We start from the raw sequence: 26,059 nt of genomic DNA, 5'->3' as shown, positions 1-26,059 counted from the left end.
CTGACAGAAGGCGAATTCGCGTCTGATGTGAAGTGAATTTCACTCGCGAATGAAGCGAGTAAACTCAAATTGTTCATGCGTCCAACTATGTGCGAATAGTGCAATTTATACGCTTCATTTTGCGTTCACACCAGACACGAATGAAGCATTAAGCTTAAGTGATTTACATGTTAGGTCAAAGCAAAGATACGAATAGACATTATGCAGCGCAAGCTGTGCAAATTGAGTGTTTGGGGCATTTGACGCGAGTTGAAAAATCTGAATTTCGGCGGATATTCGCACCACGTTAACCAATCAGGAGCCTGCTCTAATAGTGACAACAATGAGAACAAAACCATGGAGCTGCACAAAATACATCTTCTTCCTTTAATTCAGCCGCTCCCATGACACAAATGTGTGAATTTCACGCAAAACTAAGTGCAAATGTGATTTATTTCCCATAAATCACAAATCAAAAAGTCCCTGGTGTGAACACACAGTAAGGTAATAAAAACATAACTGTTCATAAGGTCTTTATACTCCACTGAAAACATATTTATGTATATTTGATTGCATTTGTTAGTAGATCCTCATACTACACACTGCACCTTTAAAAATAAAACATGAATGATAAAAATATATGTGCACGGATTAAAGCGTGTGAGACGAGCTCATGTTTGTTCTGTAACCGGGAATGCGTGTGAATTCAAACGGTCTCACATAACAGTCTTGCTCCTGCGTCTTTTTTCCCCTGTAAACACATGAGCGCCATTTTGGACTGATTTCACCCCGAAGGAAAAGTCGGTGAGCTTCAATGCTGATGAATCTACGGACTAATCCTGACTGAACTTGCAGAGAACATATGCTCTGAGGTTAATGTTCTCTCCTAATTCACCGTGTGTGTGTGAGTGTGTGTGAGTTAACACGTGTTTTAGAGCCAAACGCTAGTGCTGCGCAGTCAGAAATGCGGGTGCCCGCGTGAGCTGTAGAGCTCTACTGCAGCCAGCAGCCAATCAGAGGTGCGCGTCAGATCACGCGCGCAGCCAGTGCACCCGCACCCAACCACACAATCTGCGCGCTCACAGCGGTGGAAAGCAAACAATGCACGCGACGCAGGCGAGAAAAACATTGATGAACGGACGCAATTAACGCACCAGTCGCGCTAATGAGAAGAGGATGAGAGTTTTCACGCAAGGTCAGTGTTTTAACGCATCGTTGTTTTGGCCTGGTGCACGCGCGTCATAGCGGCCGCGTGCGGGGCTCGGCTCCTCACGAGCACACGCAACACTTAGGCACGCAAGAAATGCGCTCGTTTTGTTTAGATCGGCCCTTTAGGGAAATGATGCTTTCATGCGTGCTATTTTCCAGTCCGGGCACGAGTCTCCTCCTCCTCCTCTTCTTCTGGGAGCGCGCATCCGCACTTGCATATGATGCGATTTATCAATATGCATTTATTAATGCAATAAAACCCTCATAACATGCACGGCTCCTATAGTTCTCCCGGCTTTCTTTTCTCAGGGATTGCATTATTCAATGTGTGTTGAGAAATATACGCACCCAACCAAAAGCTTAAAGGGATTTATTGATTGCACTTCAGTGTGTAAGTTGTGTGTGTGGTGTTAACGTCTGTAAGGCTTAATCAATAACATCGACTCTATTCTTGCAGTGAGACTGGTGCTATAACTGTATATTATTCATCTGATTTCAGAAGTATTTATGAAAAAGTCTATTGCACACTGGATTTTGTACAATAATTGCATACCTTTGGTGAGCAGCTTTGAATATCTAATATGCTTTTAGGCAGAACTGTTCAGCAAAGTTTTAAGATTGTTGTCCACCCTCATGTTGTTCCAATCCCACTTTTGGCCAATGGGTGGCGCTGTGACCAAATTGTTGTTTGGTGTTTACACCGCAAAACAAATGTGGGAGGGTCCTCTTCCCAGAAAATGTTTACTGTAGTAGATCCAATTTACATTAAGTACAAATATACTGTAAACGTCTGGTTGGGACAGACACGACTACGAAAAACTCTGGATCATTAACAGCGGTAATAGTGTAGGGTTATAATGGGGCGTTCACACCAGACGCCAATGAATAGTATAATAATATTTGTGTGCAATATTTATATCACTATGCAAATCCGCCTCTGGGGAGGCTCTTAGCTAGCTTGTACTCTTAATAGGGTGAATTCAGGGTGATTGGGACTCTTTTTTTCCAAGTCATCTCAATGACAAAAGTGTCCCAATCACCCTGAAATCACCCTATGGGTCGCTTAAACTGAGTAAAGTGCCTTTTTTACAATTTACCAGATTGTCCGACCTCCTTACTCACTTTCTTTCTTCCAAGCAAGATCCTTTTTATCCCTGTTTCTATAAAGTATGAATATGTATCGTACAGCTCCGGGTCTCCACATATGATTTGGTCTTTATTGTTGTCTCTACTAGAGCAAGCTCCTGATTGGGTAACACGGTGCGAATATCCACCAAAGTTCAGATTTTTCAACTTGCGCGAATCACACGTTTCACACGATTCGCGCTGCAGAATGTCTATCTTTGCATTGACATGTAACATGTAAATCACGCGCACTTAACGCTTCATTAACGTCTGATGTGAACGCACCATAAGACGCATGGCATCAAATCGTCCCGAGGTTTGAATCCGGCTTTTGGCAAACTCCCTACTGCTCCCTATTCCTATCTCATATTTAATCGGAAAAAGCATTTATTTAATATAAAAAAATACGAAAATATTAGAAAAGTGAAATGAAGTGTTTAACGTGTCGGGCTGTCAAATAAAAATTAGAATTTCGAATATTCGTGGAATTTACAAAAAAATGCATATTCGAATGCAAAACCAACGTGCGTTCGAATTTTGGTAGAAGCGCGAGACATGATGGCGTAATTGACGCGGTTTGTTTATCCAGTACAGGGTGCGGCTGCGCTGCTTATTTGAAAAAAAGGCGGGGAAAAAAGACATTGGCCAATAAGAGCAGTGCAGAAAAAGACAATCATGGTTTCGGAGCAAGAGATGGATATAAACGAAAGAGATGCACTTCCTGCTGACGAAAAATCCTCTCAGTTTGTGGCAAAAATCATGCGCAAATGTGCATATCGCAATGGCACGCAATAACTGAATGATTTTAATAGGCTACTTTAACATTGTGATTACACACACAATTATGTCAAAACGGCTGTCTTCATGAGTATTCATGTAAACCCAGTTGGTTATGCTTAAAGTGAAGGATATCAGTCGGGGAAAGTAGCCGAATGCGTGTCAATAGGATCCGTGCATTCGCTCTTAAAGTGACAGGCGGCTAATACAGTAAACCTGCCACTGTCTGTCAAACAACAGAAGAATAAGAGAAAACCCCTCAGTGCTCTTGGCTATATAAACTTTGTAGTATTATTATGTATCAGTGTATATTTAATTCATGTGAAGACTGTTTTTACTGTTTTTAATAACAAAGATAAATTAAAATAACAAAAATAATCGTTCACCCTTAGTTCAGGTGTTCTTGTTTACCTGGATGTTCTTGATATTCAGTTTTAGGTTGATGTAACTATATTACCAAGTCAAGGAAAGAGTTTTTGATATTTAAATATTTGCATTACATTTTTTTGTTTACATTGATGTAAAATTATATTGTCCGATTTGTGACATTTATTTTTGCTAAAACACTGCTGGTTACTTTCAGAATTTGTATCAATGCTCTCTTTTCCCAGAAAGAATGTGAAACACATAAATGGTATCCTTCTATTTAAAAGTTTTTTAATATTTTTTTTAACTATAACTTAAATAGATTTTACTCACTAAAAGCAATCTCGTATCGCATATCGGAAAGCGCAAGTTATTGCATATCGCAATTTTTTTTCAATATCGCACAGCCCTAACCACATATTGACAAAGACATACTTCACCATATCTCAGGAAAAAAACGCTCAACATTTGCTGCAGGTCAAGTTGACCATTTAGTGTTTATGACGAACGATATGTAGATGTTTAGTGAGTGGAAATGGCTTGTTTCTGAATGTTAGTTCACATTACGTTGTCCGTTAAAGCGTGTTTTCTCCGGTTACTGATGCACTTGCAGTTTTATGCACTTTTGTTACCTAATTTTCCTTACATGCTCATTAATGAAACTATATTATATTTAATAACAATTGTTTGAAAAGTTAATGCACTTCAAAAAAGTAAATGTCATTTCAATAAAAGATGCGATGCTTGATTTGCTTGTTGCGCTCGCTTGCGCCCTCTTGTGGGCATAGGAGACAATACTGTAGCGTTTCCCGCTAACATTAAGCATTTCCTTTAGAATTCAAATATAATGTAAATTTTGCTAATATTGAAGAAAGAATTGTGAATTGAACTTTTCAGCCATTTTGACAGTCCTAATGTGTTTAATGATAAGTGTTTAGGTGAACAAACATGAAACGGTAAAAGTGAGTGGGTCCAATATTAATGGTCTTAAAAAATGATTCCACATATAATGGTTCTGACGGACATGGATGTTTATATGCCAAAGCATTGCAGAGATACAGCCTCAAAAGTCATTTCGGCATTATGTCTCATCTTTGTTGCGATTTATGAAAACGTTTTCGTCTGTCGACACAAAATCCATGACTTTTGGTCGGCACGGCCTGAAGGTTTTGGGGAAAATCAGACAAACGGGCGAGGACAGCGATCATATTATTCAGATTATTTTGATAGCTGCTGGTTCTGAAATAGCTCCGTCATGACAGCAACAGTTTCTCACAATTAAACTCTGGTTGTGACAGACAAAATTACGGAAGACACCAATACAAAACAAAGCCGGCATTCTGATGTAAAACCCGGAAGTGCTGCACTGCAGTTTATTACTGTCATTAATAACAAAAACTACACCGCCCTTTTTAGATTTAAATATGCAAATGCTTAAGAGTCTATGATTGGACTGGGTCATTATTGCAGGGATTATTATGTTTCTATGATGTTATATGTTTGGCAACAGTTTTTCTAACCCTGATCATGGCCATATTCCAGGATGACGAAGCCAAGATTCATCAGGCTCAAACTGGGAAAGAATGGTTGCGAGGGAGCATGAAGAATCACTTCCATACATGAATTGGCCAGACCTTAAATCATTGAAAGTCTTTGGGATGTGCTGGAGGAGACTTTACAGAGTGCTGGACTCTTGCATTATCAAATCAAGACTGCTACAGTAGATTGATTTAAAGCAATCTATTGTATAAAGGGCTAAACATAACTTGACTGGAGTACCAAATTGCAGAGCTCATGCAAACATATCCATGTCGCTAGATATTTGAGCTTCTTTTAACCCCTAAGCAAACAAATACTTTGAGTATATCACTGCATTAGATCTCTGTGGAAGTGTTGTTGTACAGAATAACCAATGTTAATCAGTTGCTTTTTATTGAATTAAAAACGTATGTCTTTCTAATAAAACTCTGTTTTCCCCCCCATTGTGCAGGTACAAACCAATGGCATACTTTCAACCTTCTGAGCCTAACGGAATGGATCTTCACATGTAACGAAACAGCCAGAGTGGATTGCTTATGGTTGCTCTAATATTTCGCCAATGGATTGTTAACCTGATGTGTTGACCATGCGTTCACAACAAAGTTTTATGTCATTTATGAGCAGCAAGGAAAGTGCCATACCTAAAAAAGACATTGATCGCCTGTGCTGTGCAAAATGTCGATTTTCAACAAAGGACACTGAGCTGTTTGAGAGGCATGTGTCCCATCATAAAGAAGTGACTTTCTCCTGTGCTCTCTGCCCCTATGTCTCCTATTCTAAAACCGAGTCTCAGAAACACATCGTCTCACACACTGGCTCGTACCCGTACAGGTGTAGCTTCTGCTCGTATGGAGCGGTGCGGAGAGACTACATGGTGAAGCATATCCTTCGCATCCACAAGAGAAATGCGGAAGAAGGCTTCATAACCGATTTTGCTCTGCCTAGCCCAGCCGTCCCTGAATCTCCCGGGATGTCAGGTTGGCCTGAAGGGATTGACCAGTGTGCAATTACCAATTCCCAAGTCCAACACCCTAGTGGAAGTCAACCTAGAATCAACAAATCATCTACTGTTGTTAAAGCAGTGAGCCAAACTAGCAGTAATCGTGCCCGTGTGACCTTCAGTATGCCAACGCCATGCGTCACCAATATAACAACCATTGTCCCAGTTCCGGTTTCTAAGACACAGTTCAGCAATGTCATTCCCAGTTGCACTTCAAGTGCAAGTCACTCATTAGGCATCGCGCCCCAAGTAATTCTACGATCACGGGAGGAAAATGGCAACCTATCAAACTCTCTGCTCGGTGTCGATGGTCAAAGTAAGGCTAGTAAAGCAACCATGTCGGAAAAGCTTATTCCGAAAGTCACATTCTCAAGAGTCCAGGTTAGCTCAAAAGCACCGCTACGGCAAAGCCCAAGAGTTGGAGTCCCTGAAAAGGCTGTGCATCCGAAAACCATTCCGAGAGTCCAGGTCCGACCGCCTATTGAAACGAACACCCCGCTCAGACCACTGCTTAACATGCCTTTGTCCAAGAGGAATGCCAACAATGTCCAGATGGATCAGAGAGCAAGTCAATCCACTATAGGGATTAATGCTACGACGCTGAAAACGAGTACAAATCCCAGTGTTCCAATCAGAAATCAGCTGCACTCCATTGCAGAAAAGAGCAATCAGGCAAAGACCAACTCCAGAGTACTTGTAGGATCATCAGCTGAGACATCAAGTCCTTTATCCAGTGTCCAAGTGGAACTGTTAGCACCTTTGAACCAGCCAATTCAACACAACAAGCCTTTGACAGTGTCCTGTCCAGAGGAGATCAATATTCCTGCTGGGTGTTTGGTGGAATTGGTTGAGGTGAAAAATGTCAATGGGACTCGGGAGCTGGAGCTACGATTGATCCCGCCGAATGGAATCCCGCAAGACCAGAGGAGCAATGAGGATAGACCGTCAACGGTCAATTCTGGAAGCAAATTGTCCTTCAAATGTCAAGTTGATTCCACTGGCAAAGGGTTTCCAGTTAGCCCGTCCACATCTTCAACATCTCACAAGGTCAAACAGCCACAGCCTTCAGCATCCAATAATGTCCAGAGTATCACAAATACAGTTCATTCAGGACCCAAACCACAGTGTTCTTCAGAGATTCAAGCTAGGAATAAGCTCAACCTGAAGACCAAATATCCAGGGCCCAAGCACTTAGCAGCAACTCATGATATCGCCACCCTTGAGGCTCCAGAATTGAGTTCTGAAGGCCTTCCCGTGATCTCATCAGTTTTCTCTCTCTGTCCTACACCTACACAAATCAAAGAGCCAAAGGACGACGTGGGAAGTGCAAAGCAATCGCTAGTCTATAGTTTTCTGATTAAAAAGGAGGAGGAACCTGAGGAGAAACTCAAAGATGCTTCTTTGTGCCTCAAAGAAACTAAGAAAGAGGATGAGAATACAGAAGGCCCTACATTATCAAAGACTCTTGGACAAGTGCAAACACCAGCTGGAAGTCTTTTCAAACCAGATCCAAATCTGACAGTGGTTCAACCGTTAGTTACGCCAAACCAGACCGTTGTCCCATCAGACAAAGACAACATTTCACATCAAGACAAGGGGCATTTTGAACAGGAGTCTGGAAGGAACTTGGATTGCCAACCACACTGTGCTTCCCTCATGTATCCAAAAGTAGCTTTGGTCAGGATTCCAAGTTCTTTGATAGAGCCTCCCAAGAAGCTTCCAGAGGCGCCAACACGAGAGTTCGAGAGTTTGACGGCACGACCGGTTCTCTGCTGTACATTAAGTGAGCAAAATGTACCTGGTGGTCCGGCAGTGGCCATCAAGCTCATCCTAAAGAGAGACTTTCGAGAAAGTCAAGAGAAGCACCAAGAGCATGACTCGCCGCCACGTAAAAAGCATAAAAAAGAAAAGAGAAAAGCCAAAAAGCGGCGGTCATCATCTTCGGTTGAGATAGGTCTTCCCAGTTTCCCATTCGAAGGTCATCAACTTAGGTTAACTCCTTTGAGAGCGGATCAACTTGTCAAGATTCCTGGTCCGAACCAGCCGGTCGTGGTTCTCAACCACCCAAATCCTTTAGTTCAATCAGTCAATGTTGGCGTCCAAACTCTGGAGAACTATAAGTGGATACGCTCGGTTGATCATGAGCAGGGACAACCTGTGCAAAAACAGCCTTCCCTCAAGATGAAACTCAAGAAAGTTCACGGAGAGAAGTATCAGGTTGTCGAATTAATTCTCAATGGACTCTCGGACAAACAGCTCTCGTGAAAACCAGCTGCTTTCCCTTCCTGACACTTCATCCTTGTATTAGATTTTTATAATAGTGCAATTTTAGAGACACCTGACCCTGTGTGAGACTTTAATTGTAAATAAAACTGGTATTTATACACTGATAAACATTTCATACATTAGACTGACCATATTTGAGCTACACTAGTTATATCTAGTTGAGAATACACTGCAAATGCTTTTCTTACTTAGTATTTTTGTCTTGTTTCTAGTCCAAATATCTAAATATTCTTACATTAAGAAATATTTACTAGACAAGCAAAAGTAATTGTCTTGTTTTTGGAATAAATAACTCAAAATTAAAAGTTTTTGCTTACCCCATTGGCAGATTATTTATCTTATTTTAAGCAAAAACTCTTCATTTTGAGTTATTTTACCCAAAACAAGACAATTACTTTTGCTTGTCTAGTAAATGTTTCCTAATGTAAGAATGTTTAGATATTTGGACTAGAAACAAGACAAAAATACTGAGGAAGAAGAGCATTTTTTGCAGTGTAAATGTAACTTTTCCAACATTTCTTACCCAGGTCCTGCCCTGTCCCACATGACAAACACCTTTTTCTTGAAACTGTTAAACTGAATTGTGCCAATATGTAGATGCATCAATCCAGATATAAGAGGTTTTAACCAACACTAATGTCTGTTTTAGGATGTTTGTGTGTTGATTTGTCATGATTGTACAGGCTCATTTCAAGCTTAAGTATCATCTGTGTACGTCATATGTTTGGAGTTTCACAGATGTTCATTTCTTGTCGCTTTATAGTCATTATATTAACACGTAGGCATCAGTGTTGATGTGACTGTTTTCTGCTGTGATTTGTGTGAGTGATTCATGGGTGATGAATCCATGATGCTCTGGCACACAATCCTCAGTTTCTCAGAAGAGGCTTAAAGGAATAGTTTACCCTATCATTCTGTCATTAATTCCTCACCCTCATGTCGTTCCGAACCCCGTAAGACCTTTGTTCATCTTCAGAACACGAATGAAGATATTTCTGATGAAATCCGAGAGCTCTGACCCCTCCATAGTCAGCAATTTAATTAACACTTTCAATGGCTGACGCAGGAGTCTGCCAAAAATGAGCCGGCGTTCTGTTGTAGAACCCGGAAGCTCTACACACTGCAAAAAATGCTTTTCTTACTTAGTATTTTTGTCTTGTTTCTAGTCCAAACGTCTAGAGATTCTTAAAACGAGAAGTATTTACTAGAAGAGCAAAAGTAATTGTCTTGTTTTGGGGAAAAATAACTCAACATTAGGAGTTTTTGGGTAAGAAAAATAATCTTAATTCAAACAGAAAACAAGATTATTTTTCTCAGAACAGATTCTTCATTATTTTTGTTTGTTTTTGTGCCCAAAAAGTATTGTCATGGCTTCTTAACATTAAGGTTGAGTCACATGGAGTATTTTAACCATGTCTTTGCCTTTCTGGACCTTAAACATGTTCATTAAACTGCAGTCTATGGAGGGTCAGAGATCTGTTTCTGAAGATGAACGAAGATCTTATGGGTTTGGAACGGCATAAGGGAGAGGAGTTAATGACAGGATTTACTTTTTTGGGTGAACTAACCCTTTAACATGCAAGTTCGAGCTGTTTTAGCTCAAAGCATATCTTAAAATATATCAGTGTTATTGTTTTGTCTCAAGATGCACACCAGTTATGTTTTTTCGTAAGGCACGGTAATAAAGCCTTCTTAAATGTCCTAATTAACCTAAGGCCTAGTCCTGGCTTACTCTAAACCCTGTCTGTGAAACGGGGCCATTATCTGTGTTGGGTGAGTCTTTGTCTTTTGTGAAATCCAAACGTATGACGTATAGTTAAAGTGTTTTTGCAAACTAATTCAAAAAAAATGTTGTGTATGTATATTCTGCAGTATTTCACAGCGCTGCCGTAGTTTTTCCTCCTCATTAAAGTCTTGTGCTAAACTTCTTAATCTACCTCAAACGATCAAACCAGTTAACTTAACTGTCCGTTTCCTTTTATTACTGTTGAAGTTATGTGAAGTTACAGATGAACTGTTGCATTTTAGGCTGTCTGTTTGTTTTTAAAGAAGAAACTGAATATGTCATGAGTTTTATGTCAAACTATGTATGTGCTGTATATTGTTCCAAGGCTTCAGAAGCGTAATATCTTTATTTTTAAATTATTCATAAAGGACAATAAAAGTGTAAAGTGAGATGAAGTTGAAACTGAAATGGATTAAAAGCATTTGCAAAAACAGTTTGTTGTGTGTGTGTGCATTCAGCCAAACACTCTTTAAAGGGTTAGTTCACCTAATAATGAAATGTCTGTCATTAACTCCTCTCCCTAATGTCGCTCCACACCAGTAAGACCTCCGCTCATCTTCACACACAGTTTAAGATATTTTAGATTTAGTCCGAGAGCGTATGCAAGTGTAAAGATTCGACCGGTTATGAATCAGTGAATTGATTCATGATTCGGATCGCCAATGTCTCGTGATTTCAGCAGTTTGACACGCGATCCGAATCATGAATCGATTCGCTGATTCATAACCGTTTGAATCTTTATTTGAGGATTGAACACAAACGCGGAAGAGAAGCCAATGCTGAATAAAGTCGTAGTTTTTGTTATTTTTGGACCCAAATGTATTTTGGATGCTTCAAGAGACTCTAATTAACCCACTGATGTCTCATATGGACTACTGTGATGATGTTTTTATTCCCTTTCTGGACATGGACAGTATAGTGTGCATACACTTGCATACGCTCTCGGACTAAATATAAAATATCTTAAACTGTGTGTGAAGATGAGCGGAGGTCTTACGGGTGTGGAGCGACATTAGGGAGAGGAGTTAATGACACACATTTCATTTTTGGCTGAACTAACCCTTTAAATAAGTGAGTTCATTCGGACTAAAGCTGTCATTTGTCTTTTTAAAATGTCATATAAATGCATTTTTAACGCAAGTGGGATTGGCATATCCACCACATGTACAGACGAGATGTATTTAACCCTTCAGATATTATATTTCTGCATGTAAACACACTGAGTCATGTTATTACAGATTCTTGTTTTATAGTAAATTAATGACAAACGTCTTTGAAACAAAAATCATGTTGAATTGCACTAATTGAGAACAAACGCATCGCATGAACCGTGGTGGGGAAAGAGTTAATGATTTTCAGTTTTACTAAAGGCAACTAAATCAACAATAAGTGAAGAATATGTCAAAGTATGATATATGTGGGGTAAGAGCGCCCCTACTGACGCTAAAGTCACAATAAACGACATGATAATATTGAGACTGACTTTTCCGTTTGTTGAGATAGTTTAATTCAGATGCTCTGTCATTTATTAAAGAAAATCAGTCACCATATGTGAAATAAAACCATCATATTTAAAATTACTTTCATCCCCCATTAAAATGCATTTATATTAAGCATGCTTTTTTTGTTTCTGAGGCTTTTTTCCTTAATTTCCATCCATGCGGACGTCTCTGAGCTCTTATTAAGGTCCTGTAGACGTCGCTGTATAAGTTTGTATTTGCTCTCAGTTCAGCAGCTCCGTCAGATCCTGCTTTGTGATTGGGTACATCAGGACACACTGTCTCTTCTGATTGGTCGCCGCAGAAGTTTTGCGTCCGTCGATGAGAACGATGGGGAAAATGGAGTGAAACTTGATGATGTCAGTGACCGAATCGAACCTCTGAAAAACACGAAACGAGAGATGTTTATCTGCAAAAAAAGCTCTTTACTTGGTCATTTTTGTCTTGTTTCTAGTCAAAATATCTAAAAATTCTTAAATCAAGATGCATTTACTATATGAGTAAAATAAAATGAGATATCTTTCCTTGTTTTCTTAGAAATAAATTCAAAATGAAGTGAGTTTTTGCTTAAAACAGGTAAAAAAAATATATGTGCTCATTAATGTATATTTACTTATTCTCATGTAATAAAGTATTCTGGTAAGTTTATAATATGCCGTTGTAAATACATACGGGTGAGGGGTTCGGATGCCGGCCGCCATGTTGGCCCTCCATCTTGAAAGTACAGTAGCCACAGAGGGACATACCCGTAAATTCAAGCTTCGCCTTTCTCGTTTTGACACTCGATGGCACCGTGTCGAATGTGAAGAGGGATTGCTTGAGACTGCTAAATGACAACCTGAAAGCCTTTTTGAAAGTCTGTTGCTGATGGAGGATCTCTCTTATTCTCGAGGATATGTATCAGAGTCGCCAAGGAAGAGAAAAAGAGAATTAAGATGGTAACGCAACAGGCAAATCAACGAGACTATTGGAGTGGCCTTTCCAAGATGGAAAGAGCTCATGAGGAGCAACGATTTTAAAAAGGAGAATCTGAGGGGCAGATAAACGGCTGTCTGTCAAACTCCCTCTGCACGCGATAGGATAGCGCTACACCAACCAGAGCAACGTGAAGCGGAGCTCGTTGAAGCTAGTGAACATGTGAACATTTCGCCGTATCCGGTCGGCTAAACTCCGAACACATCTGCCCTTCTTCAGAATGACTTCAGTGCCGTTCTTTGTTCTTTTCTCAGAGGAAAGCTTAACTCAAGTCTTCCAGAGTCGCGGTCAAAGCTGATTCGACAGACCGCCATTCGCCAGTTTCTGTGTTAACTAGAAGCACGCAAACACAACTCGGCCGTCGTCATTATGGCCCCGCCCACCGACTCTATACACGATGTGATTGGCCCGGCAAGAGTTAGGCGTTTACAGCTCAGAAAGGTATTGAGAGTTGCTAGACGACACTCGCGGGCAGATTAGATTTGCTGCCGCTAGGGGGCGTCTGGATTTCTAGGCTAGGCCACTGTTGGAGTTGAAACGAGATCGAGAGGATTTTCACCGCTAGATGGCGGAAAATATCACACAGTGCACTCTAAAAACTTATACTATGATTTACTCAATTTTTTTGGTGAAACATTTTTACACTAAAAAAATTGAGTACATTTTAAAGCAGTGAAATCAATTATAGACACCATATGAACTGAGTAAATGTAAGTAAAAAAATTAAGTAGATCTGAGTAACTGCATTTGTTACATTAACAAATTCAATTGAGTAGAAAAAATTGGGTAAAAAGCATTTAAAAACCAATATTTATGACTAATATGAACTGTTTTTATTTATGAGTATTACTAACTAATATACTACTTATAGTATAACTTTAATTTCCTCTAAACCTTTGTAAAATACTCCACAGTCCACACAAACACACTGACATGGCCTTTATTGTCGACGAGTAACTTACAGCAATAACGTTACAGCATATATTACTGTTTTGACAGAATAACAGTTATTTTACAACATTTAAACTCATGTAACAAACATTTTAGAAGTAAAAATTAAACATTTAAAAGTAATTCAAGTGTAATCAACCGGTCTGTTATCCCATTTCCACCGTATCAGCGCTGTTTCTCGAGGCTGAGTTGGACTAACGTTAGCGGTCTGTAGGTGGACTTTGAACTTGAGACCGCTGTTTCATTCGTAGCTGAAAGATGCTGCGAGGCCCCAGACTCCATAACCTGACAATAAACAAACAGTGCCCAGTTTTAATAAGATTTTATCATCCAAATGCATTATATTCATTATCTTTACGAATAAAGTTGTGTGTTTTGAGCAACACAGCAGGCGTTTCAAAGACCAACGCCACACGTTAACTTAAGGTGACTCACACTGTCCCTGTATGTTTTTTTTTAATTAAATAAAATGCCTTTTAGCACAGTAATGATTATATAGATAAAACAAAACATACAAACCTGAATTTCACAGAGGAAATGCCCCAATTCTGCGACGCTGAGAAGAAGAAACTGCTCTGGTGACTGAGGAGAATTCAAATATCCGCCCTCACTCAACCGTCGAGCTGTCGTCACGTCAGAGGGTGGGGGAGGGGTGCATCGTTTTAATCGAGTAAATTTACTCAATTTCTTCAGTGTGTGTTAAATATTAATAATCTTGATTTTAATTAAGTAATATGTGTGGTTCTTTTAAACAGAACGGTTTAATTCTCCATTCTCAAATATTTTGAAATAAATTTCACAAATGTATTAAGTTTATTTAAAATAAATAATTGGTTATTTGAATACTAAATTATTTTAGTGAAAAAAACTTAAATATAACTATACATTTTAGACTAAATTAACTGTTGGATTTTTAGTCAATTATTTTGGTATGTTTAACTAAAACCATCAAGTAAATGATATTGAGAGATTTTATTAAGTTAATAAAGTTAATTATTACTGTGATATTTACTAAGCCACTGAATTATTTTTTAGAGTGTGTAGCTTTAAGCAAAAACTCATTTTGATATTATTTTCAACAAAACAAGACAAAATATCTCATGTCATTTTACTGATCCAGTAAATGCATCTTGATTTAAGAATATTTAGATATTTGGACTGGAAACAACACAAAAATACTAAATAAGAAGAGCATTTTTTTGCGGTGTGTGTTGGGCAGATACTCACGTCATTGGTTCGGAGTCCCGTTCCCAAAGTGTATTTGCTGATTTCCTCGCTGAAGCGGATCTGGATGTTAAAAACTCTTTTGTCGTAAAACACGGCGAGGACCAAGGGCTCGTGCGTAGTGTTCTTCGAGCAATCGCGCACTAGAAAAGCTCCCTCCTGTGGACAAAAGTCAGATGATTCTGCTCAAACACTGCAGAAAATGCTCTTCTTACTCAGTATTTTTGTCTTGTTTCTAGTCCAAACATCTAAAAATCCTTAAAACAAGAAGTATTTACTAGACAAGCAAAAGTAATTGTCTTGTTTTGTTGAAAATAACTCAAAATGAAGAGAGTTTTTGCTTAAAATAAGATAAATAATCTGCCAATGGGGTGAGAAAAATAATCTTAATTCAAACAGAAAACAAGATTATTTTTCTCACCCCATTGGCAGATTATTTATCTTATTTTAAGCAAAAACTCTCTTCATTTTGAGTTATTTTTCCCCAAAACAAGACAATAATTTGTACTTGTCTAGTAAATGTTTCTTAATGTAAGAATTTTTAGATATTTGGACTAGAAACAAGACAAAAATACAAAGAAAGAAGAGCATTTTTTGCAGTGTACAATCCATAAACAGACACGTTTGTTTGGTGTTTTGGTGAGTTTACAGTTATTTCTGCAAGTTTTCGTGGCACAATGTCATCATTTTGGCAGCATTTTTACCCGGTTGACCAGATGAAGAGCGTGTTCGGCCTCCACGCGACCAACCTGACCAACATACCAGTTCTGCTCCGCCAATCCCTGCAGGACATGACATGGAAAAAAGGGATTTGTTGTTTTTTTTAACAATGAAAATTTAACCACTTAAACTCTGCGGACCCTGTACAGGATCCAGAATGACACTGATATATATATACTTTCAATATTAAATGAAGTGTGTGTAAGATTGTGGCCAAAACTGGTACTGCAATCGCTTTAAATGCCTGTAGAGCGGCGTCTCCCCCTCCCCCTGACTCGAGGTTGCCAGATTGGCTGCAGGATCAGCAGAACGTTTGTAGAGCAGATCTGGCAACCCGAACACTACTGACTCCTGATTGGTCGATCGGTGGAGGGCGGAGCTTCAGGCCAAAACACAACATGACATCATCAACATCAGCTGAGGGCAACAACAGCTTTATAATGACGATATCCTGCCGGACTACTGCTGGCAGTGATAGAAGAGTTAGAGATTAACATGATGCCACAGAATGTCTGTTCGCATCTTTGCATTGACTTAACGTGTAAATCACTCGCGCTTAACACTTCATTTGCGTCTGTGAACCATATACTGTAAAAAAATATGGCCGTAGTGTCCGTGACGTCCCCCATTGGATTCTGGAGAGCCGCTCTGAAGCGTGAAGTAGAGACGAGCTGGGCGTCGCCATTTTGGCAACACATCACGCGTCACTTCCGGATAACAGAAAATGGGCACAGAGGCGGGATGTGGGCGGGGCTTATGTGAAATGGGCGGAGCTGAGATGATGTGGGCGGAGCTGAGGTGATGCGATAACTAACAGACAGCAGACAAACGGCTATCCACCTGTCAATCAAGGTGGCCACGCCCTTAATTATGCAGAACTTTAAGGCTTTATATAACGTAATCGAATGAGTTATAAAAAATGTCACCCCCTCACAGTCGTCATGAGGGCAAAATTAGCCATATAGGCCAATCACAATTTGTCCCAGACTGTAAACATGTTTTATTCTGCTGTAAAGCTGGGCATTTTAACATGAGGCTCACTGAGATTCTGCTCCTTCTGGAGCCGCTCTAGTGGCCAGTGGAGGAAACTGCAGTTTAAGACACTTCCGTTTTGGCTTTAAGAGAAACTGCGGGAGGTTTGCGGCTTGGTGTGAATGCACCTTAAAACTGGAAAAAAACTAGCAAATGCCATAATGTCTGATTGAGGAACGGACTCTCTGAGAAAACATTAGCATCTGAATTGCTGATGCATTTAACGTCCCCATCAGAGACGACGGCACACTGTGTCAATCCGCTAAGAATGACTTTAATTTGCATGCCTTTTCTTTCACCTGCTCTTCCCCAATCCTACAGAATTCACCCCAGATCTGTATGGTTTAGGGCAGGGGTTTAGGAACTGGGGTCCTCCAGAAGGTTCTAAGGGGTCCCCAGAACATTTAAGGGACTAAAAAGACAAAGCAAATGGTTAAAGTCTACCGTTCAGTCTAATGAATTTAAGATGTTTTTCTCACTATAGTCCACTAATAGTCCCCTTTATCTCGCTCACTGGGGTTCTTAACGCACTGCATAAGCTGCTTACATACAATTACTGAGAAAGTTGCTTATACTAATAATGTTTAATGGAAAATGTTCTTCAGGTTTATACATCCAACATTATGTATAGTCAATTTAAGTTTGGAAACAATATGTTGTACATACTATTAATCTAACAGTTTAAATGTTTTTTCATACATAAAAATATGTGACCCTGGACCACAAAACCAGTCATAAGTGGCACATGTATAGCCTACATTTTTTTTTTAAGTTACCCGTATGACTGGTTTTGTTATCCAGGGTCACATATAGCTGGATTTTAAGAAAGGGGTCCCATACAGGTGTATCATATTTGGGGTGGTCCTTGGCATCATAAGGTTTGAAAACTCCTGGTTTCGGGAACTCTCGTTATACAGTATTATACATGTTTGATATCGTTTGAAATGCCTCAGTCCGACTCGATCCAGTGTTCATTTCGTTGATGAATAATTGTCATCATAATTTCCATCAACAACATTTTTTCACAGATGAAAAGAGACGATAACTAAATAAAAACTAGTGTTGGATAACAAAAACGATGACAGAAATCTACTGTCATTTTCGAATAAAAAACTAAACGAAAATATTAAGGAGGAACGATAGAGAAGAGATCCAGTCAGAACTGATAGTTTAACCCCACATTCAAAAATGCATTTGTTTATGAATTAATGCTAATGAATGTTTACTTTATGATGTTTACATAGTAATATGTTGTGACAATGCATATTTTATCTCCCTCATCTGAACTTGAATGAACATCTGCAACTGCAATAGTAAAGCACAGACATTTCAAAATAAGAGTCAATGTGTATCTCGAGCTTGTTTATAATTAAAATTCACACATTATATATTCGTTTTTATTTACACAATACACTGTATTTAATTTCATTCCCATTTAATTCATAGAAATACCAGTATTTGACACTTATTCAATAAAGTATCACGGTTATAACAGTTAACGAAAACCATTAAAATGGCTTTATTACTTGGAATTAAATAAATATGTTCAATGAAATAACCAAAAATTAATAAACAAACATATTTGAAGCTTTATCCTAACCTGATATAGCTGACTAACTAAAACAGAAATACAAAGTTATAAAAACGATATATAGATGTTTTAAAAAAACAAACAAACAGTGAATTGAGCTCTCTCGTGTATTTTTAATCTCAACAACACAATAAAGGCAAAATGTCAGTTCAAGTAACAGTCGGTTATGTAACGCTTAAATGCTCAATTAATGCATTACAATTTAACTAAACTTATTCGATTTTAGGAGACTAAAACTAGACTAGACATTCAGGCGACTAAAATATAACTAAAACTAAACGGCACTTTAGTCAAAAGACTATGACTAAAACTCAGAACTTGCTGTCAAGATGAGCACTGACTGGAACAAAGATCTCATCCCCACAGAAGATAATAAAGGTTTTACGAGTTTAGAGATATTTTGCTTAATGGGTGTGCTGTGCCCAGTGTGCTGACCTCCTGTCGTCAATCCAGGTCTATGGGACAGTGATTAATGCTAATTCCCACTGTGAACTCGTGTTAACATCTGAAAGAGGTTTCTGGGGATTTAGGAAGATGTTGCAAAGAGGTCGGGGCTTGAATACAACTACTGCTGGGATTAACGTTAGCCTGGACTTTTTAAATATAACTCTGATTGTATTTGTCTGACAGAAGAATGTCATAAACACCTATAATGACCTGAGGGTGAGTAAATCAGAGGCTTGGGTTCATCTTTGGCTGAACTAACCCTTTCAGCATTCATTCTCAACATTTAGCAGCGATAGATAAAGGCTTAAAGCAGGTTGGAGCTGTTTTTCTTCGCGGAAGCTTTGTGGAAGAGCTAATAAAATATTTAATCTCAAGACAATATTTAGTGTGTAATTTATTTGAAACTAGTAGGCGTGTAATAAGCGGGATAATGTCCACCCAGCCGGTTGTTATCTCAGAATAAACCCCTTGAGAGTGATCCGGACCCCGAGGCGAAGCGGAGGTGTGTTGAGTTCATTAGCTGATCAGAGTCTGGCACCAGATGTCGTCAATATTAAACCTTTTCACAATATTCTAATTTTCTGACATACTGAATTTGGGATTTTCATTAGTTGTCAGTTATAATCATGAAAATTAAAATAAATAAACATTTAAAATATATCAGTCTGTGTGTAATGAATGAATATAATATACAAGTTTCACTTTTTGAATGGAATTACTGAAATAAATCAACTTTTTGATGATATTCTAATTATATCTGCATATACATCTGTATATATACTGGATTTGTGCTCCAGGGTCTCATATTTCTTTAGCTAAAGTATATGTGATTATGGAAGTGTGTTTCCACCATGGAATAAAACTAAATTAGGTAACGTCTCGGTTACATATGTAACCCTCGTTCCCTGAAGAAAGGGAACGGAGACGTTACGTCAGTACTGACGAAATGCGGGTTTCGCTTAGAAAGCTAGCTGCCTTCGATCTCAATCAAAACGATCCAATGACATGGAAATGTCATGGGTCTGCGGAATTTGCCAAATGCAAGCCGGCCCCACAGCGTGGGTATAAACGGCGTTGCATAGCAGTCACGCATTTATGTTACCTGCTGAGGAGCCGAGGCCTGCCGCCCCGGCCATCCCACTTGGAGAAACGCGATCACAGCGCCTACCCATAGGGAGGACTACGTCCTCGTCTGGGATGCATACGGAAGAAGCTGGAGTATCCAGCCGCAGGTGGAAAAGTTTTTCAACCCCATGGATGGCAAGGGTCTTGCCAAGGGAAGACACGCGCTCAAGGAGACTTACCGTGGAGAATACACATGGGACGGTTGGCCTGCGGGGGAACCGTGCACACGGGCACCTAGCCTGGCACGATGGCTGGGACCATACGGGCATGCACTCTGGTGCCGGCATCAACAGTGCTGGAGGAACTCAGGGCCTTTAAAGAGGCTCACCTGAGTGAATAAGCACACGTATCGGGTCCATTTAGGAGGGGAATGGCGCAGCAAGCAAAGACACCAGCGTGTGTCCAGTTACTGGCCATGTGGGGCGAGTAAACGAGAGGACACAGGCTCCACCCGCAGATTATAAAATCTAGCGATTGTGTTCGGTGTCGCCCAGCCTGCAGCTCTACAAATGTCTGTCAGCGAGGCGCCACGCGCCAACGCCCAAGAGGCAGCGAAGGGCGCGTACTGGACAGAGCAGTACCGAGGCTGGGTCTGCCTCCTCCAAGGGCAGCGCTTGCAGGTTCACCACCTGGTCCCTGAAGGGAGTGGTAGGAACCTTGGGCACATATCCAGGCCGGGGTCTCAGGATAACGTGAGAGTTAGCCGGCCCGAATTCCAGGCACGCTTCGTCAACCGAGACGTGCCACGTGCAGCTCTTTTTGTGAGGAGTTTTTACTCAAGCAGAGTGCTGAGACGCCCAGGGAGAACACACAGACCTGCACAGATCGACATGAATGCGGAACCCGCCGTCACACCAACACTCTGGGGAGATACTCGTCTTGAAGAGAAGATTGCTAAGGTAGGCAAGTTTAAACTCAGCTCCGAAGCAGAAACATAAACACGTGACTGCGATGCAACGCCGTTTATACCCACACACACACGTTAATTCCACAGACCCATGACATTTCCATGTCATTGGATCTTTGATTGAGATTGAAGGCAGCTTTCTAAGCGAAACCCCCATTTCGTCAGTACTGACGTAACTCGTAGTGTACTGACTGAAAGGAAACTGTGACTTTTATCTAACAATTCGATTTTTTTTTTTTTCATGCAGTTGTGAATTGTGTGATGATATAAACTTATGATTCTCAAAAGGAAAGTCATAAAGTTGGTATTTGGTAAATGGATGCCCCCGCTTAAGATTTTTAAACATAACCAAGCAGATTTCTGATTGGTTTCCCCTGAGGTGCACCTGTGGCCTGTTGTGTGTGGAGTGAGCCGCACCTGAGCAGGTTTGCTGTGGCTGGTGAAGCTGCCATGGGCTTCTCCTCTCGCTGGAGGCCATTCGTGATGCTGCGTTCTCCTCAAGTGTGGATCTGAAATAAAGCAGAGCGTTTGAGCGTCTGTGATGGTCAATCTGAGCTGAGAGTGAATGCGGCGGACCTCGGCTCTTACCAGACAAGCTGCTCTCGCTCTCATAGGCACTGCAGGATAAAACACACACACACACACACACACGTTAGGTTTTTGTGAATTGTGGGGACATTCCATAGGCATAATGGTTTTTATACTGTACAAACCGTATTTTCTATCCTCTTACACTACCCATCACACACACACACACACACACACACACACACACACACACACACACACACACACACACACACACACACACACACACACACACACACACACACACACACACACACACACACACACACACACACACACACACACACACACACACAATGCTGTCACAGCAGATGAAGAACAGAAGGGTCAGTACCTGTCCAGATCCTGAGATTCCAGATCCAGGGAAAATCTGTGAGACGTGTTACCTGTCAAACACATTATTATATTAATAATATTATAATTTTAATATTATAATATAATTTTATATATATAAATCACAATCACAGCATAACATACTTGCAGACGCTTGTGTTGTTGTAACCTGAGGAGAGATCGAGAGAGATTATTATTCATGAATGATCTGATTACACCAAACCATCATATGACTTCATTTATTATATTATATTTGGATCCGCTGTTGCTTTGAATACTATATTTATTTGCCAAAACAATGGGCATTTCTGTCTGTATCTGCTGTTTTATATATGTTGTTTTGTGCCTCATAAGGTTTCCACAACATGCCCCACTATAAGCACCAGCATGTTTTAACGAAACACTACATTGCGTAAGGGTTTGGGACTTTCCATGCACATGCTCAGTGGAAAAGGCTGGGAATGCTTTTTTGATTTTTTTGCTTTCTTTTTTCATAAATTTTATGATTTTAAACAAACTTCTTTCACGTTGTCATTATGGGATATTGTTTGTAAAATTGAGGAAAATAATGCATTTAATTCATTTTGAAATAAGGCTGTAACATAAAGTGCGGGGTAAAGTGAAGCGCTGTGAACACTTTGCTCTATATTGTTCGGGAAGCAGACACACTCTGTCAGTTTAAATCTAGACTAAAAACACATCTCTTTACTATGGCATACACACAGAACATTAACTTTCATTATTCAGATCAATTGACTGATTGTTAGGCTGCATTAACTAGGTCAGCCGGAACCGGGAACACTTCCCATAACACCTGATGTACTCGTCACATCATAAAAAGAGTGGCATCTACGCTAATGTTAGTCTCTCTGTTTATCCCGAGGTTTATCCCGGATCTGGGCCCTGTCCGGATCGGATGGTGGACCTGCCTGGACATGACCAGCTCATCCTGGAGTGTCTGCTGAGCCGTGTCAAATGGTGTCTCCTCCGAATTTGCCTCACTGGCACAACATGCTCAAAACCCGTCTTCAGCGCAATAACTCCGATCTTTCATGTATTCATACTCTTGTGTAATCGACGCGCCATCCCAAATAAATCCGTCTCTTTCGTGATACCCTGAAATTTTGAATATTCCAATCTAATATGATTTCTGAGCTGTGCGGTGTCCAGAATAATAATCCTCCGCTGTGTGTTAATAGACCAGAGGAGAACTGAGTCTGGTTTCTCTCAGGTTTATTTTTCTCCATCATGCCCTGATGGAGTTTCGGTTCCTTTGGTCGCCTTTGGCTTGGCTTGCTCAGTTGGGGACACTAACATTATGATCAAAGTTATTCACCTTATTATACAAATAAAATGTATGAATTAGGTCTTATTTAATTCTATAAACTATAATACTGATCTGCCAACATTGTCTCTCTATGATAAATTAAACTAAGCTGATAACATCACTGTTTACTCCAGAACGACTGTACAGCCAAATCTAATTCTGTCACAATATTATCCTGTTTGACACTGAAGCTGCTCTGACACAATCGTGATTGTAAAAGCGCTATATAAATAAAGTTGATTGATTGATATTCAGGTCTCTGGTTTGCTGTTTATTGTTGACCTCTGTTATTGCCGTTGTTCTTGGTTTGTATATTATTCTATCTTGAAGTCGTGGTTGCAGGCGTGGGTTGTTTAAAGATGTTTAACAGTTTTTTACTGGTTATCTTTTTGGGCATGACCGTTACGCCTCTTGGTGTCACTGGCCCTGAAATGGTCAGTATTTTTGGTTGTTTGACTGCCAGTTGGCGGCTTGTTCTTCTTTGAGTCTCTGCTTTACATTGTTATTCTAGAGAGTTTCTGCTTCTTGTTTTTATTTATTTTTTATTGTTCTTATTCTTATTTTTAATTTGGTGAAAATATATTGCTTTTTCCGTGCCTAACTGCCCATCATAACCTCCCTGGAGCCAAATTCCAGTTGCTTCTTCAATTTAAGCTACTCATATTATTTATTGGTGGTCAACTATGTGCATTATCATCATAAAAGAGCATCTATTGCCCTCTAGTGAGCATTATTGCTGTAAGGTTTTGTTTCTCGTACATGCAGCAGATTCGTCTCTAAATCACTGTGCGTTTAAATGTGTTTGATAATCCTTTGAGTCGTTTACTGAAAAACACGGATCTGAAATTCATCATAAGGGGTCAAGCCCTGAAAAACAATCCCACCCCATAATCCCCCCTCCACCAAACTTTACACTCGGCACAATGCAGTCAGGCGAGTCCCGTTCTCCTGGCGACGGCCAAACCCAGACTCGTCCATGTGATTGTCAGACTGAAGCGTGATTGGTCGCTCAGAGAACACGTCTCACTGCTCTAGAGTCCAGTGGCGGCTGCTTTACTCCACTGCATCCCACGCTTTGCATTGCTCTTGGTGATGTAAGGCTTGGATGAGCTGCTCGGCCATAGAAACCCATTCCATGAAGCTCTCTCCGCTGTTCTTGAGCTCATCTGAAGGCCACAGAAGTCTGGAGGTCTGGAGCTGTTGACTCTGCAGAAAGTTGGAGACTTCTGCGCACTGTGACCCTCAGCATGTGCTGACCCCGCTCTGGGATTTAACACTTCATGGCTGAGTTGCTGTTGTTCCCAATGGCTTCCACTTTGTTCTAATCCCACTAACAGTTTCGGTGATTTGGAGGAATGTCCCAATACTTTTGGCGATATAGTGTATGTGTGTAAAGGTAAACAGTCAGTAATAAATACAAAATGGATGCTGTGTTAAATATTTCAGTTACTTTACAATAATGCCTGATTAGCTAACTAACATTAACTAGCAATCAGCAATTAATGTGTTAAAGTACTGATTAACTTTAGTATTTTATAACTGCTCATGTTAGCTGAGGTCCATTAAATAATATTAACAGATATAACTTTTGATTTTAATAATGTATTAGTGAATGTTGAGATAACATTAAGATTACAGTTTTTCTTTGGTGCATTTCTTGAATCATCCTCGACATTTGCCAAACCATAAGTGCATTTTTTCATTTAGAGAAGTTCAATTCTGATCGGAGAAATGTGCTAAAGCGACGAGAAAACCTGTGGTGAATACTTCAGAAGTAATTATCGTTGTTAATTAATGCTAACAAATGAAACATTGTAAAGAGTTACCACTATTTTAATGTGATAAACAAAAAATATGAATTGCATTAATGAGCACAGTTTTATTTTGTCACCCTTTGACTGAACTCATGAAAGTGAATGAATGTGATTTACTGCAGACAAATGAACTTACATTCTCTGAGTGACATGGACTTGATCTGCGAATGAGAAACACTGAATCAGATTATGGCAGAGCAATGATATCAAAACAACTCACGAGTTATAAAGGCTTATCAATCGGCCAAAACAAGTTTGTATTTAAACTGTTGTTCCGCAGATGTTTCTGGGATGGGGAGGTTTAGGGATAGAAAATATCATTGACCTGATATAAAATCAATGGAAGTCCATGCAATGTGTGTGTGTGTGACTCACTGCATCCATGAGTGGTGTGTTCTGATGTGTGGTGAAGCTGGAGCGGGTCTGGATGGAGGCGATGAGTCAAACGGGTTTGGATAATCAGAGACGGGCAGAGGAGGTAAAGTCAGGTGATCTCTGGGCAACGATCTCACCGGCCTGAAAGAGAATCACAGATGAAGGGGTGTGTGTGTGTGTGTGTGTGTGTGTGTGTGTGTGTGTGTGTGTGTGTGTGTGTGTGTGTGTCAGCGTGATATGCGTCTGATGATATATGAGTTCATTACCTCGGTGTGACTGTGATGGCCTGTAAAGAGATTCACACACATAATCATCAGCACACACATAATCATCAGCACACACATAATCATCAGCACACACATAATCATCAGCACACACATAATCATCAGCACACATGTGAATATATAGTAAAGTGTGATTTATTCCTGTGATCAAAGCTGAATTTATCATCATTACTCCAGTCTTCAGAGTCACATGATCCTTCAATAATCATCCTCACATGAGGATCTGATGATCAACACGCATTTATGATTATTAACGGAAGTGTGTGTAAGATTGTGGCCAAAACTGGTACTGCAATCGCTTTAAATGCCTGTAGAGCGGCGTCTCCCCCTCCCCCTGACTTGAGGTTGCCAGATTGGCTGCAGGATCAGCAGAACGTTTGTAGAGCAGATCTGGCAACCCCAACACTACTGACTCCTGATTGGTCGATCGGTGGAGGGCGGAGCTTCAGGCCAAAACACAACATGACATCATCAACATCAGCTGAGGGCAACAACAGCTTTATAATGACGATATCCTGCCGGACTACTGCTGGCAGTGATAGAAGAGTTAGAGATTAACATGATTTATTTATGTCTAGAGACATATCAGCGCCATTTTATGAGTTACTGAAATACATTTCTTACACACAGTTCCTTTAACATGATTGGACATTAGTTTAATTTGTTAAATCTCACTTATTCTAAACTTCTAAATGATAACTGAAGAGTTTTCAGAGACTTTACCCTGTCAGCAGATCCCATAGACTCCAGTCTTCCAGCTGAGGAAGACAAACACAAACTCACTGTCTGATCACTCTACA

The 26,059-nt window shown here is 40.0% G+C and overlaps 2 protein-coding genes across 3 annotated transcripts in view; one reads left to right on the top strand and one right to left on the bottom strand.

Annotated features, from left to right (window-relative positions):
• Positions 1-635: 635 nt before the first annotated feature.
• LOC137093310 (zinc finger protein 518B) lies at positions 636-8,493 on the top strand. The gene is made up of 2 exons (XM_067458150.1): positions 636-1,174; positions 5,447-8,493. The coding sequence occupies exon 2, from the start codon at positions 5,582-5,584 to the stop codon at positions 8,258-8,260; it is 2,679 nt and encodes an 892-aa protein (XP_067314251.1). The 5' UTR covers positions 636-1,174; positions 5,447-5,581; the 3' UTR covers positions 8,261-8,493.
• A 2,605-nt stretch (positions 8,494-11,098) lies between these two features.
• LOC137092471 (cytokine-dependent hematopoietic cell linker) overlaps positions 11,099-26,059 on the bottom strand; it is a 35,342-nt gene continuing 20,381 nt past the window's right edge. Inside the window, exons 6-16 of one of the 2 annotated variants that reach the window (XM_067456714.1) lie at positions 25,983-26,017; positions 25,242-25,261; positions 24,976-25,116; positions 24,737-24,761; positions 21,604-21,628; positions 21,461-21,512; positions 21,127-21,155; positions 20,956-21,047; positions 15,421-15,498; positions 14,720-14,875; positions 11,099-11,946 (exon numbers count right to left, since the gene is read on the bottom strand). In XM_067456714.1, coding sequence (XP_067312815.1) covers positions 11,791-11,946; positions 14,720-14,875; positions 15,421-15,498; positions 20,956-21,047; positions 21,127-21,155; positions 21,461-21,512; positions 21,604-21,628; positions 24,737-24,761; positions 24,976-25,116; positions 25,242-25,261; positions 25,983-26,017 — 809 coding nt within the window. In that variant the 3' untranslated portion in view covers positions 11,099-11,790. The remainder of the gene's footprint in view (positions 11,947-14,719; positions 14,876-15,420; positions 15,499-20,955; positions 21,048-21,126; positions 21,156-21,460; positions 21,513-21,603; positions 21,629-24,736; positions 24,762-24,975; positions 25,117-25,241; positions 25,262-25,982; positions 26,018-26,059) is intronic. The other variant, XM_067456715.1, reaches the window with a different exon arrangement.

The sequence above is a fragment of the Pseudorasbora parva genome, chromosome 11 (genome assembly GCF_024679245.1).
Source record: "Pseudorasbora parva isolate DD20220531a chromosome 11, ASM2467924v1, whole genome shotgun sequence".
Lineage (NCBI taxonomy): Eukaryota > Metazoa > Chordata > Actinopteri > Cypriniformes > Gobionidae > Pseudorasbora > Pseudorasbora parva.
Note: the sequence above shows the minus strand (reverse complement) of the source record. Positions and strands in the feature narration are given on the sequence as shown.